Source organism: Cervus canadensis, chromosome 1 (assembly GCF_019320065.1).
Source record: "Cervus canadensis isolate Bull #8, Minnesota chromosome 1, ASM1932006v1, whole genome shotgun sequence".
Taxonomy (NCBI): Eukaryota; Metazoa; Chordata; class Mammalia; order Artiodactyla; family Cervidae; genus Cervus; species Cervus canadensis.
In genome coordinates, this window is record NC_057386.1 from 76,832,992 (window position 1) to 76,851,094 (window position 18,103).

Sequence of the window (18,103 nt, forward strand, 5' to 3'; positions counted from 1 at the left end):
CGGTGGGTTTTCTTGTTGCAGAGCACGGGCTCTAGGGCTCGTCGGCTTCCGTTGTTGTGGCTCCCAGGCTATAGAGCACGGACGGGTCAATAGTTGTAGAGCCTGGCTTAGGTGCTCCACAGTATGTGAGATCTTCCCGGACCAGGGACTGAAGCCATGTCTCCTGCATTGCCAGCTGAACTCTTTACCACTGAACCACCAGGGAAGCCCCCTCATCACTCTTAATACATCAGTAAAAGTACTCTTAACCTTCTGGGAAACTAAAGCAGCGTTTGTTTTGACTATAGGTTTTTTCCCTCTACTTTCTGAGTTAGTATTATCTTAGTATATTTTTGTCCACCCACTTTTATCAGTAGGGAATTAAAAAAATTTTTTTTAAACTTTCTAAAAAAGTATTCCACCCAAATGAACAAAAACACCTAATGTTCACATTTTGCCATATTTATCTCAAACATATTTTTTAAGAAATAAAAGCTATAGGACCCTCACCTTCCCAACATGACTCTCCCTTGTTTAAAGAGAACCACTGTCCTGAATCTGGACAGTGGTTCTGGACAGTTTAAAATTCCCAAACCTGTTTTTAAACTTTTACTTTATGTGAATATTCACATAAACCATACTTAGTATTATCTGGCTTAAAAAATTTAGAAGAAATTTTAAAATTTCTACATACAAGAAATATAATGCCATTTAACTTCCTTTTTGCTTTTGGATCATTACTGTTTTGGAGAGCAATTCTTGATTCACTTAATGCTAGCTTATTTAACTGTAGAGCATTTAATTAAATGAATATACCACAATTTAGTCATTTATGTTACATTTTATTTCCAAGTTTCATTATTATAAACAATACTGCAATGAACATCCTTGCACGTATCTCTGGCAAATGTGTGGGAATGTTTACAGGGCATATCTCTATATGTCTACAGACACAGAGATCTATATCGAGGGTTAGATCTATAGATACAGGTATCCTATCAGAATAGCTGGTTTATGCACGTTTCATTTTAGTAAATGAATACTGCCCTCATAATGATTATACCAATCTATACACTCAAAGACAGGATACCTGAGAGTTCCTCTGATGTTTTTCAACATCTTGGCCAACATGTGATATTCAGTCTTATTCTAAAATGTTACCAACTAGATGGATGTGAATTATCACATCTTGATTTTGAACTTATTGACCCCAATCCTTGAAAACCTTTGCTTCCTCAAAACTATTATTTTCAAATTCCAGCTTCTTGACCACTAGGTTCTTTTATTAGCTTCTCTTCCTCTACCCCCTTTTCTTATTCTCTTTGAGCAGTTTTGTCAAGTCACACCACTCATAGCTCACTCTTCAAGTCACTTCTCTTGTAAGTTTCAGACTCATACACCTAGCTGCCCACTACACGTTATGTTACATGCCTAAAATCCATGTCTGAAAAGACCTCTTTCTTTTCCCCTCAATTTCTTCTTCTCAATTCTTGACTCTGTTTAATGATAACATTAAAGATAGATGTTTTTTGCCGAAACCCTGGGCATCACTGCTAACTTCCACTTGTCGCTGATGGAAGTCCTATCTGCCTAACATTTCTTGTATTCTTGGCTCTCTTCTTCACGTTAATACTTAACTGTTGCTGTCCTCTCTTCTTTCCAGTTGTTATACTGATCTGAAGCAAGCACTGTTATACTGATCTGAAGCAAGACATACCTGGGCCTGAACGCCTATTTTTCTCACTCACAAGCTATGTGACCAGAGGAAAATTATGATTCTCAAGCTGTTAAATGGGAACAACACCTGCCTCATATTTTTTTAAGGTTTAAATGAGCTAACTGGTACAAAATGCTTACTACATAGCCTGGCACAGAATAGAACTCAGGAGTATTAGCTCAGCTTGAGTCTTCTGATTAGCCTTGGTGCCTCCAATCTCACTCCCTATTCCCACCATCACATTGCTAGTGGAATTTTCTCAAATACTTATCATCTTTCCCTAATTCTTCAATTAGGGAATTGAATTACACAAAGCCAAATCTAGTCTTTCAGTGGGCCATCTAAGTATCGCTAATTGGAGCTCCAGCCTTATTTCCCAGATTCTGTTCATACTATTTTTCAGTCCCTGAACACATGACCTTGTTTCATGTATCTGAACCTTTAGGCACATGCTATCTTTTGTCTGTATATAAAATTCATCTTTATCTTTCCAAGCTCAAGGGAACATACGCTGTTAAGCTTTTCCCAGTTCATCCAAACAGAATTGAGTACTAATTCCTAGGGGTTTATATATTGCTGCTGCGATCATTTCTTGATTTGCCTGTCTCCTTCACTAGCCTGCGAAAACTGAGAGCAACGGCCATGTCATATATCCCCAGTATGAAGCATAGTTTCTGGAGGTGGTAGGTATTTACTAACTACTGAATGGATGAAAGGAAAGACACTGGGACTGGTTTTATTTTGTATCTTCTAAATAATTATAAAAGCAGCATCAAGAAATCTGCCACGTTTACTAACACTAGTAAAAGTTTCCATGAATGTCAGAATGATGGGAGGATGGAGGTGTTACTGGTGGTTTTCTCTATTGTACGAAAAGGCAAAATAATCTAAAGTGCTAGAAGATGTAAAACACTAGGGGGAAAAAAAGCATAATTTGAGCCATTAATATCTACAAAAAGATTATAATTTCCTGAGTATACTGGTCCAGTGTACTACAGGAAACAAACAGAGATAATCAAATAGAATGCTGACAAGTAAACAGAGGAGAACATCCTTTTGCAAATACTATAACTTAAAATGAATGTTATGCCTATGAATATTTATAATGAATCCTTATGTGTCAGGCTTTCTGATAACCACTTATATACAATATGTTACTTAGTCCTTCCAACAACTATATGAACTAGGAATTCCTAGTATCTTGCCTAAGATACCTGAGCCAGGATTTAAACTTGGTTCTGTCTGATCTAAAAACTTAAGGTGAAGGAAAACCATCCATGTCTATAAACACAAAAATGGCAATGAACAGTATTTAGCTTGTCTCATTCATCAAAATCTTTAACCAATCAAGAATAAAGTAGATACACATAAGAGCTGGTCTATACAACAATTCCTATTTCATTATAGAAAACTACTAGGTTGGATAAATTTGGGAGAACTATTCAGAATATTATTTCAACAGCTCTCATAAGCTAGTTTTTAATTTGATATATGATTCTGTAGCACATAAACCTCCTTACCAGGTTCTATACCAATAAGCCATATTTTAATTCTGTCACAGAATCAGGGTTCCTCTCATACCTGAGATTTGTAATAGAAATTCATTCATTTATAGAAATGCAGGGACTTGCCTGGTGGTCCAGGGATTAAGAATCTACCTTTCAATGCAGAGGACAGAGTTTTGATCCCTGGTCAGGGAACTAAGATCCCACACACTGCAGGGCAACTAAGACTTCACGCCACAACTAGAGGGCCCACACACCGTGACTACTCAGCCAGCGCACTCCAGAGCCCGTGCTCCACCACAAGGGAAGCCTGCATGCCGCAACTAAAGAAAGCCCGCTGCCACAACAAAGACCCAGTGCAGCCAACATTTAAAAATTAAAATAAATTTTTTTTAAAGTTAACTTTCAAGTAAAAGAAAGAAGGAAAACGTAGTCCTTTATGGAAGGAAAAAAAACCCTACATATTTGATTGGAGGTTTAGGTATGTGTATTAGGAGTGTATGAATTCTCAGGGAATAATACCACCATCTATCCTTATTTAAACGACTTTGTGCTTTGCTTTGGTATTCATCCATTAGAAAACTCAATCATGCATCTACAGGAATTATTGCTTAAATGAAACCAAGTTACCAGGACATGCAACAAAACTATGTAGAAGTGACTTTTTTTTCTCTTCTTTGAATACCAGCATCTCAGAACAGGAAGATCTCCTGGAGTAGGAAATGGCAACCCAATGCAGTATTCTTGACTGGAAAATCTCACGGACAGAGGAGCCTGGTGGGCTACAGTCCATGGGGTCTCAAAGAGTCACTACTGAGCAACTAAGTGTACACACACACATCTCAGTAGAACAGCAGAATGAGGGGAAAAAAGCATGGGCTTTCAAAATAACCCAAAAAGTTTCTGACAGTCTTCTGACAGAAAGTTCAAATACAAATTCTTCCCCTTAATGTAAGATAGGGGAAAAATCACCTTTTTGCACTTACATAGTTGCTTGTATCTCTTTAATGAAAAAATCAAATACTATGAAATATTTTGAACTTCCTCAAAAAAAGATCAGTATACCTTAAGAATCACTGGGGTAGTCTTGAAAGAAAGAAAATAAAAGACCAATGTCCAGGCCTGGCTCCAGGTAATTTAAATCAGAACTCAGAAGGTGGGCTTGGCCATTGGGATTTGTGGCTTTCAAACAATCCCCCTGGGATTCTAATATACAACCAGGATTAAGTTTTAAAAGATTCAATTGCCAGTCCTAAGCAGATAAGATCAACTACACCATAATTCTAGTTGTGATGAACACTGGCTATCTATAGGTCAAGTGTCTAGAAATAACCACTGGAGATCTCCACCTAGTGTCTCCTTACTTGTAATGATTAAAAGTGGAGATACTACGATCCATGGGGTCGCAGAGTCAGACATGACTGAGCAACTGAACTAACTACGATGCAGGAAACAGAGCCTTAAGGTTAAGTGGTTTGTGTTACCAGTCTCCCTATACTGTTTGAAAGAAAGAAAAACTACTGAGGGGCAATCTTTGAAATAACTTAATTCCACTGGACGTGACTGTTACCTGGCTGGTTGGTTGGTTGCTAAAGACATGAAGGATGAGAAGGTTCACTGCCAACTAATGCCACAATGAGGCAACTGAGAAAGAGGATGGTCCTTCAGTTATCTGCTTCCTACAAGGCCAGTCACAACCACTCCTCTGACAAACTATAGGAAGAAAACAAAAAATTAGATGTGAGAAATTCATTCAACATAAAAATAAAATAAAATGGATCTGTGGTATTCTGAGGAAATCTCTGAAGACCAACAGACAGGGCCAAAGGGAAGAAAAATGGGACTATTCTAAATCAATAGATTAAAAAAAATCTTTAAGCCTGTGCAAATGACCTGAAAGTTAATAGTGCTTTATTGCTATTTTCTACTATCTGTAGGCCAATATTCATAGCAAATTTCACAAAGATTTTAATATCAATTATGTACTTAGTCACTACCCTAAAATGTACCCAATGTTAATTCTTAAGATTTCATACATTACATTAAAAATGGCTTTACATGAGTCTGAACCAAAATATTAATCATTTAATTTAACATTGTAATTAGATATTTGTCTAAGAAACAAGCATCCTAGCAGGTCACAGAAAAATACTATGAGAAATGGAATGCATCAGCTAACAGTAGGACTATTCAAAGGCAAATATTAATAGTTCAAAAGAAAGATGAGAAGTGGTTAGCTTAGTTACTATTAAGAAACACCAAGAGTTTTAGAAGAATACTTAAGAAAACCCAGTACCTAGACCAGTTGCGATAAGGCATCAGGCACTAGACAATGGACTTGATAAACTTGCAGATCAAAGTAAACAAATGGCAGGTTTATCAAAGCTCAATGCTAGAAAACTATGGTAGATTGGAAAGACAGCCAAAAATGGTGTGGAGATTTAGACAATTCACAGGTAACTAAATATAGAAGGCAAATTTAATTATTAGCTGAAAGCAGGCCATGGGATCCAGAATATATTCAAAAAAATCTCTTCACTCCTATTTTGTTTCTGAAACTTTATACTTATTGAGGCCAAGTTGAGGATTTAAGCAATAGCAGAATTCTTTATAACACAGATAGGAAATTTCCCATCTTTTCATCACCATCAATTTTTTTTTTTTTTTCAGTTAAAGAGAACTGTACCAGTTGTATGAAATAAAACAGACTCTTTAGACAGCAAAAAAATGTGTATTAAAAAAATGTAAGAACTATATTACAGTCTTATTAGATTGCCAAGTATTACTTTTGTTACAAGAAGCCTTGAAAAAAAGTGTATTCTATTTCTTGCACATAGAACCTTTACAAATAGCATTGAGGATTAAAATTCCAAGTTTATCTATAGTTGACAGTTCAGTAAATTCTAATTTAAATAGTACCCATTTTTCTTTCTTTGGCTATAATCCCAAGATGGCACCACTTCAAAGGCCAACTGGGTAAACCAAGAGGCTGGACACCTCTCTCCTACAACACACTGCTCCCCTTTCCTTCCGCCCTTTTGCCGTCACCACGAGGGAGGGTATGTCCTGATGGAGGCAGCAGTGTAAATAGGCTGTGTAAGCTAAAGTATGTACCCAATAATCTGCTTTATCAAAGTGAGAGCATTCTTTTCTCCAGAACCTCCTGCACACTACCAACATCCCTCTAGTAGGAGCATACTGAAAGGTGAAAGTGCAATTCAACAAAGAATAACCTTTTCCAAAAATGCTTTATTGCTACAAGTTGTAAGATTTCCAACCATCAAAACTGGAACAAAACTTGAAAGGCTCAGCCCCCTGTGGGGCAGCACGGCCACTTCATGGGAGTTTTTCATGTAGATCTGGCAGTGGATTTAGCAGAGTTCAGATGACAGCAGGATGGTATCAAGAAACCTTGCCTGTAACTTAAGAGGTGGAGCACAAGGTAGAACAAGACTACCTTCCATTGGAAACGTCAGTCTTTCTTTGAATTCTCTTAGTAAGAGTAATTTCAAAGCTTAAGGCTGGTAATTATTAAGACAAATATATACATATCTTGTAAGAAAATCCAACACTTCACTTTCAAACTTTTCCCAAACAGATGCTACACGTGATAGCTGAAATATTCCTAGAAATGGTGTACAAGAGACTTCCCTGGATTTATCACAACCTACCTGATCTAGACCGCATTTTTCTGGCCTCTTCTTACAGTCACAGCTTTCGTTTCACATAGAGCAATATATCGTGGAGTACAAACAACTCTGTGAAAAACAAGGGAGTGATAAAACCCACAGGAAAGCTATTCACTAGCATCGGGGCTACTTTTAGTCATGCTATTAGATCACCTTTATTCTTGTGCATAACAAATCGGTACAGAGAAATGTTGAAAATGCTAAAAACTCAACTATCGAATTAAAGCTGAGGAAAACTAACCTGCTAGTCAGATTTTAGTTTTTGAATGAGAAATGACAAGAGTAGTAAATATAAAGAAAAACAAAAAGAACTTTACTTCTCCTATGTTAATACAGGTCAAGGGACCCTTTCTTTTCAAAAGGGTTGATAACACCAGTTCTTAGCAATAAACATAAGGCACTTGTTTAGATTACAACATCACTGCATTCCTCCCCCCCTTTTTTCCTAACCCTGTTTTCCCCCACAGCATCATTTGGAATAGAGTGAATGAGGCAAATGTGAGATGATCCAGTTCATACTATCCAGGGTAAGATAGCACAGTACAATGTTTTAGGGGTGATGTCTGGACATAAAATGAACCTATGTCAGTATCCTCTGAGACCAGACAATGTATCCACTATCAAGTAAACCTGAAAGAAAATAAAATATTTATTTAATAGTTCCAGTAAAATTGGGTTGGAATACAATATACATGTTAGGAATTTAGCTCCTCATGGGTGGCCTCTGCATCAAGAGTTCTTAGTACTTATGAATATTCATTCTAAAACAATCTACATCATTTGAACATTGTCAAGACAAATATAAGAATTTCATTTCAATATACAGTAGAGTTTAAACATAATTCACACACACACCCCCTATTTTATGGCTGGTGCCTCCTCCAAACACCTCATTAGTGGCAGAGGTAGCACTAGTGTTCTTTACCAACAATAAGAACTTCAGTTGCCACTCATAGGAGAAGTTGAAAAAAGTTTTTTTTTTTTTTTTTGCCATCTGTTAAGATGTTCCTGAGACAGGGCCAGTTAATAAACATAACAAAGCACTAGAGTCCAGTCTGTACTTGTCTTTACACCACTAAATTACTAGACTGGGATGTGGAATGCAGGTCATGTACTATGAAATGCTGAGTTTAGCACAATTGTTCAATCAGTAAAAGGATCATGTCTCCTGAAAATTCCCTTTAGAATATACTTTCTATAAACTAAAAGTACCACAAAAAGGTCAATTATATACACAATCAATTCATTTTACTTAATATCCTTATTTGCTGAGATCTTGCAAATGCAATGAGAATACAGAGCCTCTGGCTAGTTCTCAGTGTTTGGGTTTAAAATTTTAAGGCTCATTTTCTCAAACAAAATAGCAGTTCTCACTTTTCCTTTCAAATTACTAATTATATTCATAGTACCTGCTGCCATCCTAGCGCTCAAGGAAATCTTAATGCAGGAACAGCACTTGCTTAATGGAATTTCCCTGACACCAACACTAAGTCCATTCCAAAAAGTTCCCATCTGAACTAGCCTTACAGCACATTACACTGCCTCTGGCTTGCACCTCTGTTTCCACCTGTGTATTTTCACAGAAGCCCAACACATATTAGTTGAAATATTCACACAACTGTTTTTCAAAACAATTTATTGCATCATATTTGGTACCTTATGTTTGACAACAAAAAGGAAATTACATCTGTAACTGCAGGAAAAAGAAGCTGGTCTGTTATTGGAAAAAAAAAAAAAAAAAAGAAAGAAAGAAATAAATCTTGGGCCCTTTAAAAATTACAAAGTCTTGGGCTTGCCTGAAACAACTGAGCAAGAAATATATTCTTAGAAATGTAGGGCTTCAAGTATTACAAACCTGTGACACTGTGGAAAAATTCCAGAGGTATCTAAACTGCAGCACATTTTTTTCTGCATATCATGAACAAGGCCTGCTGAGGTTTTTAACTATTAGTCTCTTGATCAGTCATAGAATGGTAGTCAGGAGTTCTGCTCTTTAACTTCAAGCCATGGTAGATTTTCTTTTTTCACTCTTGGGTGAAAAGTTCATGCTTGCTAATTAGTTGGTGCCACATCACAGTGCATTTGGTTCTTGCATTACAGTTTTAACAAGTTTGGCCAAAACAATGCTGAAAGGTTTGCATTGTTATTTTAGTTCTTCAAGTTTTAGTTAGAATTGAGATTGTTCCAACTGGTTCCTTCAGTTAAAAACTGTGGTACAAGAACACCAAACTGATCATGTACAGTGAATTTTGGAAACACAACAAGCGTATTGAACACCCTCTAGGTTTTCTTATAATTCTGCTTGGTATCTATATGTCCCAGCTTCTACAACATCAAGCATCTGTTGTAGGCTTCTCTGTAAATAGTGATTCACATTGCATACTTCCTATGGTCATAATCAACCCCGTAACAAAATCAGTTAGATGCTAAAGCCCCAACAACTCTTTGTGCTCAGTGAAAGAATCCAGTGCTAAAACAGCATTTATGCTGTCTGAGATATAGTAAAATCTCACAAGACAAATTTAAAGTAATATTTCTGCCACACACCTGCTTTGTTAGCCGTAACAGCCTCCAGATTTTATATAAATTAGTTTAAAAACATGGGTGGGTAGGTAGGAATAGGATAAGGTATCTTTTTTTTAACCCCTCAATTTTAGCAGCTTTTAATTTTTTAAGAAACTGAACCTATATCCTGTAATATGTTAGATATTTTATATATACTTTTTCAGCAGGATAAAAAACGTAAAACACTATTTGAAGGCAAGAACATTTACTCTTCTCATTCTGTGTAAGTTAGAGCAATGCAGCAGGTGCGTGACAAAAATATTATACACTAGATATGGTCCAAAGTCATTCCGTTTGCTTGTTTAATGATGTTCAAATTTCATTGGCCAGTTCTTCAGTTTCTGCAGAACTATCTCCATTAACTGTGATCTTCATATCCTCTTCATATCCAGGAGGCATGAAAGCCAAAGCGTAAGGGAAAAGCTTATGACAATTTGCTCTATAAGCTTCAGCAGCTTCTTTACAGTCTCCTAGGCTACCATCACACAAGGCTTCTAATACCTCCATACATGTCTACAGAAAGAAAAAAGGTCACATTATAATTTGCTTAAAAGAAAAAAAAATTTACTGTGAATTTATTGGACATTTCATTATCAAAAGGTTTCTAAAACGAGAGGCAAAATGTACATATTTAAGATACAGAAAAGTATTTATTCCCACTATGCATTCCATTAGAATTAGTTTCTTCAGAACTGCAAGGTTTACACAAAAGGATGGACATATAAACAGGGTCAGGACTAAGGTGAGACAAGCAAGGGGTGGGGTGCTACATCCAAAGACACTCAACTCTCAGCAAGTAACCTCTGGCAATGTTGCCTCAGCCTACCTGGCCCTGTGCATGAGTGTTGACATTTACATGCCACTGTCAACTAAGTCTTTAAAATTTTTTGGAGGCTCAGAGCCAGATGGCAAAATCAAACATTACTTTTTAACCTTCTATTCAAATTAAAGAGAACCTTTACGGTATGTCCACTGATGAAGAAGGAAAGACAGTCTCAGAAACACAAAGGATATACATCCAAGGAAAATTTTTCATGACTACTAATAATTCTTTCAACCAAACCCTTAAGTCAGTCTGCTTATATTTTTAAATGATTCATGGTGACTTGACATTTCTCATGCTTTCTTTCTTCACCTTTTCACTTGGAAAATCCTACGAAGTTTCCAGATATAAGTAGCCCACAAACTTTGACTGTCTACAAGGTACTAATCTAACTGAAAGTGGAAGTGTTAGTTGCTCTGTCCTATGCGACCCCATGGACTGTAGCCAATCAGGCTTCTCTGTCCATGGAATTTTCCAGGCAAGAAATACTGGAGTGGACAGTAGCCATTCCCTTCCCCAGGCATCTTGCTGTATATGTGTGCACACATATACAATCTTAAATAAATTTAAGATAAATTAAGTTTCTGAGATGGAGTCATAATAGTTTGGAGAAGAGTATGCATAAATAACAAAAAAATTAATTGGTGAAAATTATTCTGGGGAAAATAGAAACAAAGAGAGTCAAGTAACTCTTACAGAGAAATAATTAAAAACTCTTTACCTGGAGGTTTCTGTTAGTGAGGGATTCATCAAGTGTTGTTGCCAACTCTATAGCTCGCTTCTGACTAGAAGGATCTAAATAATATACCATTTTGGCAGCTAAATGAGAGGGAAAACGGAAATGTTTTATTTCAAGGTAACACCAGCATTTTATCTTCTATCCATTCAAATATAAAAAGTAAGATCTATGTGCACACAGTGTGGCACTTTACTAGAAAAATGGGAATAGCCATTTGAAATGCTGTTATCTGAAAAAACAAAAAACACAAACCTGACGGAGTAGACCAGAAGCAGTCTAACTGTCCAAACTAAGAGAATGGTTACGGTAAGAGAGACTATGAAGAAACACCAATACTTCTAATAACATCTGTCTTTGTGTGGTGGGAGCATGGATAGCTCTCTTCTTTCTAGAAGGAACGTAATCTGGGATTGAGGAGAACACTCGTGTGTCTGTGTGTTGTGACGGAGAGGCGTGTGGGAGACACCCAGCCCTGACAGGCATGAGCACACTGCTGAAGCACTGCCCGTGGTCCCATCAAGTCTGGAGTCTGGCTCGTTAGCACAGACTCTCGCCAGATGACCCCTGCTTGTAAGATGGTTTTCAGGTGCTCAGTACTGTCAAGTTTGACAGCTTATATAAGCATGAGAAATGAAAGATGGTTGCATCTAAGTGAATTTTAAGAGCATGCCAATGACAGAAAAAAATAAAAAGAATGATTCTCCTTCAGTGTATATAATAGATAGCTAAATTCAGTTACACCTGCTTCTTTATAATGCCTATGCAGAACCAGGAGAAACTACTACCCTTGATTCATAGTAATGATTTTATCCAAAACATTTAAAAATATAAAGGAGGTTAAGCTGTCTGTTTCATACGATTAAAATGTGACATACACATTTGCCTCTGCCATACAAAAAGTGTGTAACCTGTCAATGACCCCCTGTAGTAAAAACTGAAGCTGTTTTAGAGGCTGAGATAAGGACAAAATAAACTGATTACCTGATAATCTATGTGGCAATGAATCAGAATTCCTTTTCAGAAAAGTTTCATTAAAGTTCTTTGGATTCGTTGCTCCAAAAAGACGATTCATTTCTTGTTTTAATACTGTTCTAACTGCATCAGGTAAATCTTTACTTTCACACACTGCTGAACAAATTAAAAACAAACTGTTATTAGGCAGTTAGATACTGATACAATTTGTGGAATTAAGAAATTATCTACCTGATGAGGTCAATGAAACAAAGCAATTATATATACAAAGATGGGATAAACTTACTAATAATCCAACATTTAAAGAAAAGCTAATCTACATAAATTTAAAGAATGTGTTGCTTCAGCAGAATAATCTAATAATTTTCTAAAGGCTACCAAATATAGTGCAGAAGATTAACAGAATTTCCCTCACCCTATCCCATATTCTTCTGTACCCAAGTAAACCATTACAAATTTATCAGTTAAAAAAAAAAGCCATGGATCTCTATATTCAGTGATTATGTGAACTGAGCTATCACTACGTAATAATTTCCAAACGACCACCAAACCATTTTCCTGCAAGGAATACACTGTTGTCATCATATGCTTTGGCATTCAGAGATGGAAAAACTGACTCCCAGCCTCTCTGAGCTGAATCCTAGTTTGGTATAGAGAGACAGTCTGGAGCTTTGAGCCAGACTGACATGAGTATGATTTGAGCGTGGACAAATCATAACCTCTCTGAACCTATTCCTTGATCTGTAAAATTAAGGTGATATCTAACCCAGAAGGATCACAGTAAGAAAAAGCTACAAATAAAATGTTACTGTTTAGTTGCTAAGTTGTGGCTGGCTAGCCAGGCTCCTCTCTCCATGGAATTTTCCAGGCAAGAATACTGAAGTGGATAGCCATTTCCCGCTCCAGGGGATGTTCCCGACAAAGGGATCAAACTATATCAAGCCCATGTCTCCTGCATTGGCAGGTGGATTCTTAGAGCTGAGTCATCTGGGAAGCCCCACAAGTAAAATAGCTAATGACATAACAGATATTCCATATACTGTAGGTACTATTTTTGTCACAGACTGAAGAAAACATAAATAGATTTTCCTTATGATTAGAAACTAGTGTTGTGGCTTTCAAACTCTTGACTACAACCAAGTTTCTGTACTCTGATGAGCATGTTTCCTATAAACATAACATTATGGGAAGCGAAAGTTTCACAGAACACTGACTCTTACATTGTGCAGCATATTCTTGTATCTTATACTCTAATTTATTTCTATTTTAAGTTTTCAAATGCTTTCAAATGATAATGACCCACTCAACTTCTTTCATTTTCTCACTAATAGATCACTACCCTAAGTTTAAAAAACACTGAACTTTTGAATAGCAAAAATCCAAGTGAAATATTGTACATGTAGTTAGTAACTAAATAATTGATTGATATGTGCCCTTTGTTGGTTGAACAGCATTTCTTCTATCATGCTATAGAACTGGTTAACTCAAATAAGTGAGCTACTAATTAAAGAATTTAGCTTAATCTCCATTATGCCTGTATTTTCAACTTGGATTTGGCAAATTTATCAATATTTGTCTTGCAGGTGGGAAATGGGCTTAGGAGAAGAGTGAACTGGAAGGAGAAAATCTGTTAAAATAGGTTATAGCCAATTACAATGAATATTATGTCAACAAACAGGTATCTATAAAATTTGTTACTTCTAGTGGCCTCAGTGGTTTGCCTGAAATGCTTTCAGGACACTTTATATATGCAGACAGGAAAGTAATTTTATGGCTCATAGCTGGAAACCATACTTTTCATGTTTTTCATCACTTTCATTAACTTGTTTTCTTCAGATTAAAAAAATCTCAGAAAAATCAAAACTGCTATTAAAAAAATCCCATACAGTTAAAAATACATATATATGAATATATATGTCTTGTGTTTAGGATGTGTCAAAGAGGGAATATTTAAATAACTCCCGACATCGACTAATAGCTATTTCCCTTTTTCTGTATTAATAGTTTATATTAATAAAGCATTCATTTATTTAACAGATTAAAAAAGGAATGTTTCCAAAAACACTTCCTTACTAATTCACAAGTTGTTTCTGGTCAACTAACTCAGTTTTCTCCTCTAATCACTAATCACATAAACTGGAACTGCAATTTCCAGGAAGGTATTAATTACAATCAATCAACCAATCAATTCTGCTGTAGCAAAATTTAGAATGTCCTATGGAAGGAGTAGCCTCAAATGTCCCAGATTTATTAAATAATCTTTTATGGGTGAAGACAAATGGAGGCACAAGGAGTCAATCTAAACATTTTGTGACACTGATAAAAACTAACCAAAAATTACTGACGTCTCAAGAAAGTAAAAAATCTCAGACTATCTAACTGTCTTCCATGATACGTTAAGCCTTTTCCAAGGGGCATATGAGTTGAGTCCTGAGATACCCTAAAATTAAAACAACGTTTGGTTCATGTTATTAGCAGACTGAATAAGTTTAGTTATCACCAACAGTTAAAGTCACATTAAAGTGGGGGCTGATTCTTGGCAAAAGGAGTTTCCCTGGGTTCCCAGACTAGCCAGCATTTTTTTGTTAAAATTTCGGTAGAAAAGGATATTTTGTGTGAGATAATGATTACTTACTACTGGTTACAGTACAACCTACTGATTACTACTCAAAACAGCAAAATAAATAAATGACCATATTAATTAAGCAAGGTTTTTTTTGGAGGAAATACATAAGTACAGATGAGAAATAATCTGGAGAGAAAAGGAAAAAATGAGTTTGTACAAATGAGAGAGGAAAATAATGTTAAGATTCATTACAGATTAAGGTGACCAAAAACTACTAAGTTTAAAAACATTTAAGGGAATATAAACATGTAAGCAGGTATCAAAACAAATGAATACCTAAAGTCCTATTTCTACTTAGAACTGACCAGAAATATAATTAAAATTGCCCTAAGTTCTACAACTTAAAAAAAAAAAAAAAAATGAAAACTTGGAAGAGATACTATCATTCGCATAATTAAAGGGGGAAGGGGACATCCTATATAGCAAAAGACTTCATGGGGCGATTACTACTTACACTAGTAGTGTAACATTCTAAAGATTTGGAAGATGCTCCTAACCATGCTAAAGTGAACATTCACTTAGAGAAGCTTCTACAACTGATAAAATAAGTGTGGAGCCATTGTTTTTTCTTTTTCCTCCGTAATTTCTGGAAAGGTGTTACTGTGAGGATTTCTTCATAAAGAAATTGCTACAATATAATTTAATATGACAAATGTGCTCCTGACAAGTTACTTCAAAATCAAGTATTTTTCTCAAGAACCAAATATATTAATTAGTAAAAGGAACTCAGGGGGTTTACAGTAACAAAGATGCCTAAATTTAGTCAAAATAAGGATTACTTTGTAAATCTCTTCCTGACAATGATATCAGATGAATACCTGAAGCAATGACAATAGCTAACATTAACTCCACTCAATTAATTCTCACTTTTAATGTTAGGACCATTCTTTGTTCTTCTAAAGTTCATAAGCATTTTAATTTTCTGAAACAACTGTTACAAGAAAATGGTTATATGTTCATTAAGCCACACATTCATTAGAAGTATTTGCTTGTCACTTCCAATTTTTATTTCAAAGGAATATAACTCTAACTCCATTAACTTTATATGTACTGTTTTATTATCTTTCAGGAAAGAACTGACTGTATAAAAATGAATTGTGTATATATTGAAAATAGCTTGAATGCATTTCATCCTAACTGAAAATGATTTATGGCTGTTATTTCCAGCCTTAACTTTTTGATTCACGATTTCACAAATTTTTTTTCTTTAATACCAAAAAAAAAAGACTAAAAAGAAACTTCCTTATTTTCACTAAATACAGCAATTACTTCTACTTTCTATAATATGACTACATTATTACTTTAGCTTCTCTAACAGGAAATCACTTTTTTGACAAGCATAAATATGATCTAAATAAGGCTTTACCTTTTCTTTTATTTTTTTTTTACCTTTTCTTATAAGTCAAAACAATGCTAACTAATTTAGCATTTTCAAAAGAATGATTGGGATACCTAGTTTAATCTCATTATTTTTATATAATGCATGTATTCACATGGAACTGAGTACTTAGTAATGAGACAGCTAATAGTATTTTCAAATTCTGCAGACTGTTCTACTAAACGTTCAATTCTCCTTATCCAGTTACTTAAAAACCAAAACAAAAAAACAGTACTTGACTATAGAAGTACTTTATTCTAAACTTAAAGCTCTGGTAGTAGAAAGAACAATATGAAGATCTGGGCTCTCATTCCTGTTTCTTTACTAATTATTGGTGTTATCTTAAATAAGTAATTTAGTGTTTTAGTATCCTAGATTTCTCAACTATGAGAGATAATTGGCATAATATTCCACCTTTCGTTTTCTAAAATTCTGTAGCTTTACTTCACATTAAAACTTACATATGGATCTTACTGACTAAACATTTGAAAAGGACAACAATTTGTTTTAAAGTTACTTTTACCCTACATTTACTGACAAAAATTTTATGATTCAAATCATTTTGCTAGAGACAGGTAAACAAGATAATTTGTCAATTTCAAAGAGATTTTTAAATTTTACAACAATTAACTACGTCACATAATGAAACACGATTCAAAATTTCAACTTATTAACCTTTAAGAAACAGAAATAAAGATGATTCTCAAATATCTGGACTGAATGATTCTGTGTCAAAATCAGGTAACACTTCTAGCCTTAAAATAAAGACCTTCACCACAAAGAAAAGACTTTGTTTTTTCCCCAGGCTAACTTAATACACAACAGCTTTAAAATGATTTGCGTTTATGATAAACTTGTATAAATCACTTATTCAGTCACTATCAGCTACTGCAGTCAAACACTTAAGTAACAGAAAATTAAAACATACCAGTACTAAAGAGTCGAATCATACATTCATGAAGCCAGGGATGACTAGAATCAATAGCAAATGCTCTCTTTACTGATTGTAGCATCAAAAGAAACTTTTCTATAAAAAGGAAAAAGATATATTTTGATCATTTAATAAAAAGAGATACCCTCCTTTAGAGGACTAACAGTATCTTACAATTAGAAAAACTCATTTAGAGTCAATCACATCTGGACAGCAACTTATGACTGAAGCAATTGACTTCCTCAGGTTAGCAACATTAGCTAATATTTTCCACGCAACATTAAGAAAAATCATTTTATTAAGTATAAAAAATTTAGATAGCACTCAACATTATTTGGACTAATGCCACATAAACAAAAAATTTTTGAAGCCATTTCACTTCTTAATCTCCTTTATGTAGTCAAATAAACAAATTTTTCCTATTACTTAGAAAACTTCATTGTTTATGCTTGAAAGTAACATTGTTTACACCTTTCTTGTGTTTTGCAACATGTGAAATCATTTCCCTTCCACCTCACTGTTCCTCTCCGGTCAATCCCTGGCTTCTCTTCCCCATCAAAGGTAGAGTATTGACCAAGGTTATGTTTTTAATCACCTTCTAATCTTTCCCAATGCTATCTCTTCCCACCCCATCCCCCAAGTTTTCCAAGCTTTAGTAGTGTCTCCACCTGATGGATGGAAAACTGTGCCCAAATACTCACCACAATTCCAAGTCTCATCCACAGCCGTTTTTGTTAAGACTTCTCTAATACGGTACAATTTTCCAAATATCAATATCTGAAACCCTAGGCTCCTCTGACAATTCATTTTCCCCGAACCCCTACATTCAGAAAGCTAACAATACGGCTATGTCCTTTATCATTGCCCATTTCAGGCTGTAGCAATAGACTCCAAATGCTGGAGAGTAATTGAGAGGTAGTAGGTAGCAAAGAAGCCAACTCCATAGGATTCAGACTGCCTTTCACTACTGAAAGCAGAACAGCTTTTGTATTTGACACTTCGGGGTTCCATGCAAAAATATTTGTTTAAAAGAGAGCTGTGTTAACTATTAACAAAACTTTAAAATTATTGGACTATTTATTAAACTAATTTTCCAAATTACAACAGGAGCACTGTGGAAAACATAGAAGAAAGTATTTTAATCACTCAAACTCCATCAAGAGACAATCTCTTTATGTT

The 18,103-nt window shown here is 35.3% G+C and overlaps 1 protein-coding gene across 2 annotated transcripts in view; it reads right to left on the reverse strand.

Moving 5' to 3' along the window:
* Positions 1–808: 808 nt before the first annotated feature.
* The window catches only part of NAA15 (N-alpha-acetyltransferase 15, NatA auxiliary subunit), a 75,087-nt gene continuing 57,792 nt past the window's right edge, over positions 809–18,103 (reverse strand). The window contains exons 17-20 of one of the 2 annotated variants that reach the window (XM_043486069.1): positions 16,922–17,020; positions 11,999–12,145; positions 11,000–11,097; positions 809–9,968 (exon numbers count right to left, since the gene is read on the reverse strand). In XM_043486069.1, coding sequence (XP_043342004.1) covers positions 9,768–9,968; positions 11,000–11,097; positions 11,999–12,145; positions 16,922–17,020 — 545 coding nt within the window. In that variant the 3' untranslated portion in view covers positions 809–9,767. The remainder of the gene's footprint in view (positions 9,969–10,999; positions 11,098–11,998; positions 12,146–16,921; positions 17,021–18,103) is intronic. The other variant, XM_043486078.1, reaches the window with a different exon arrangement.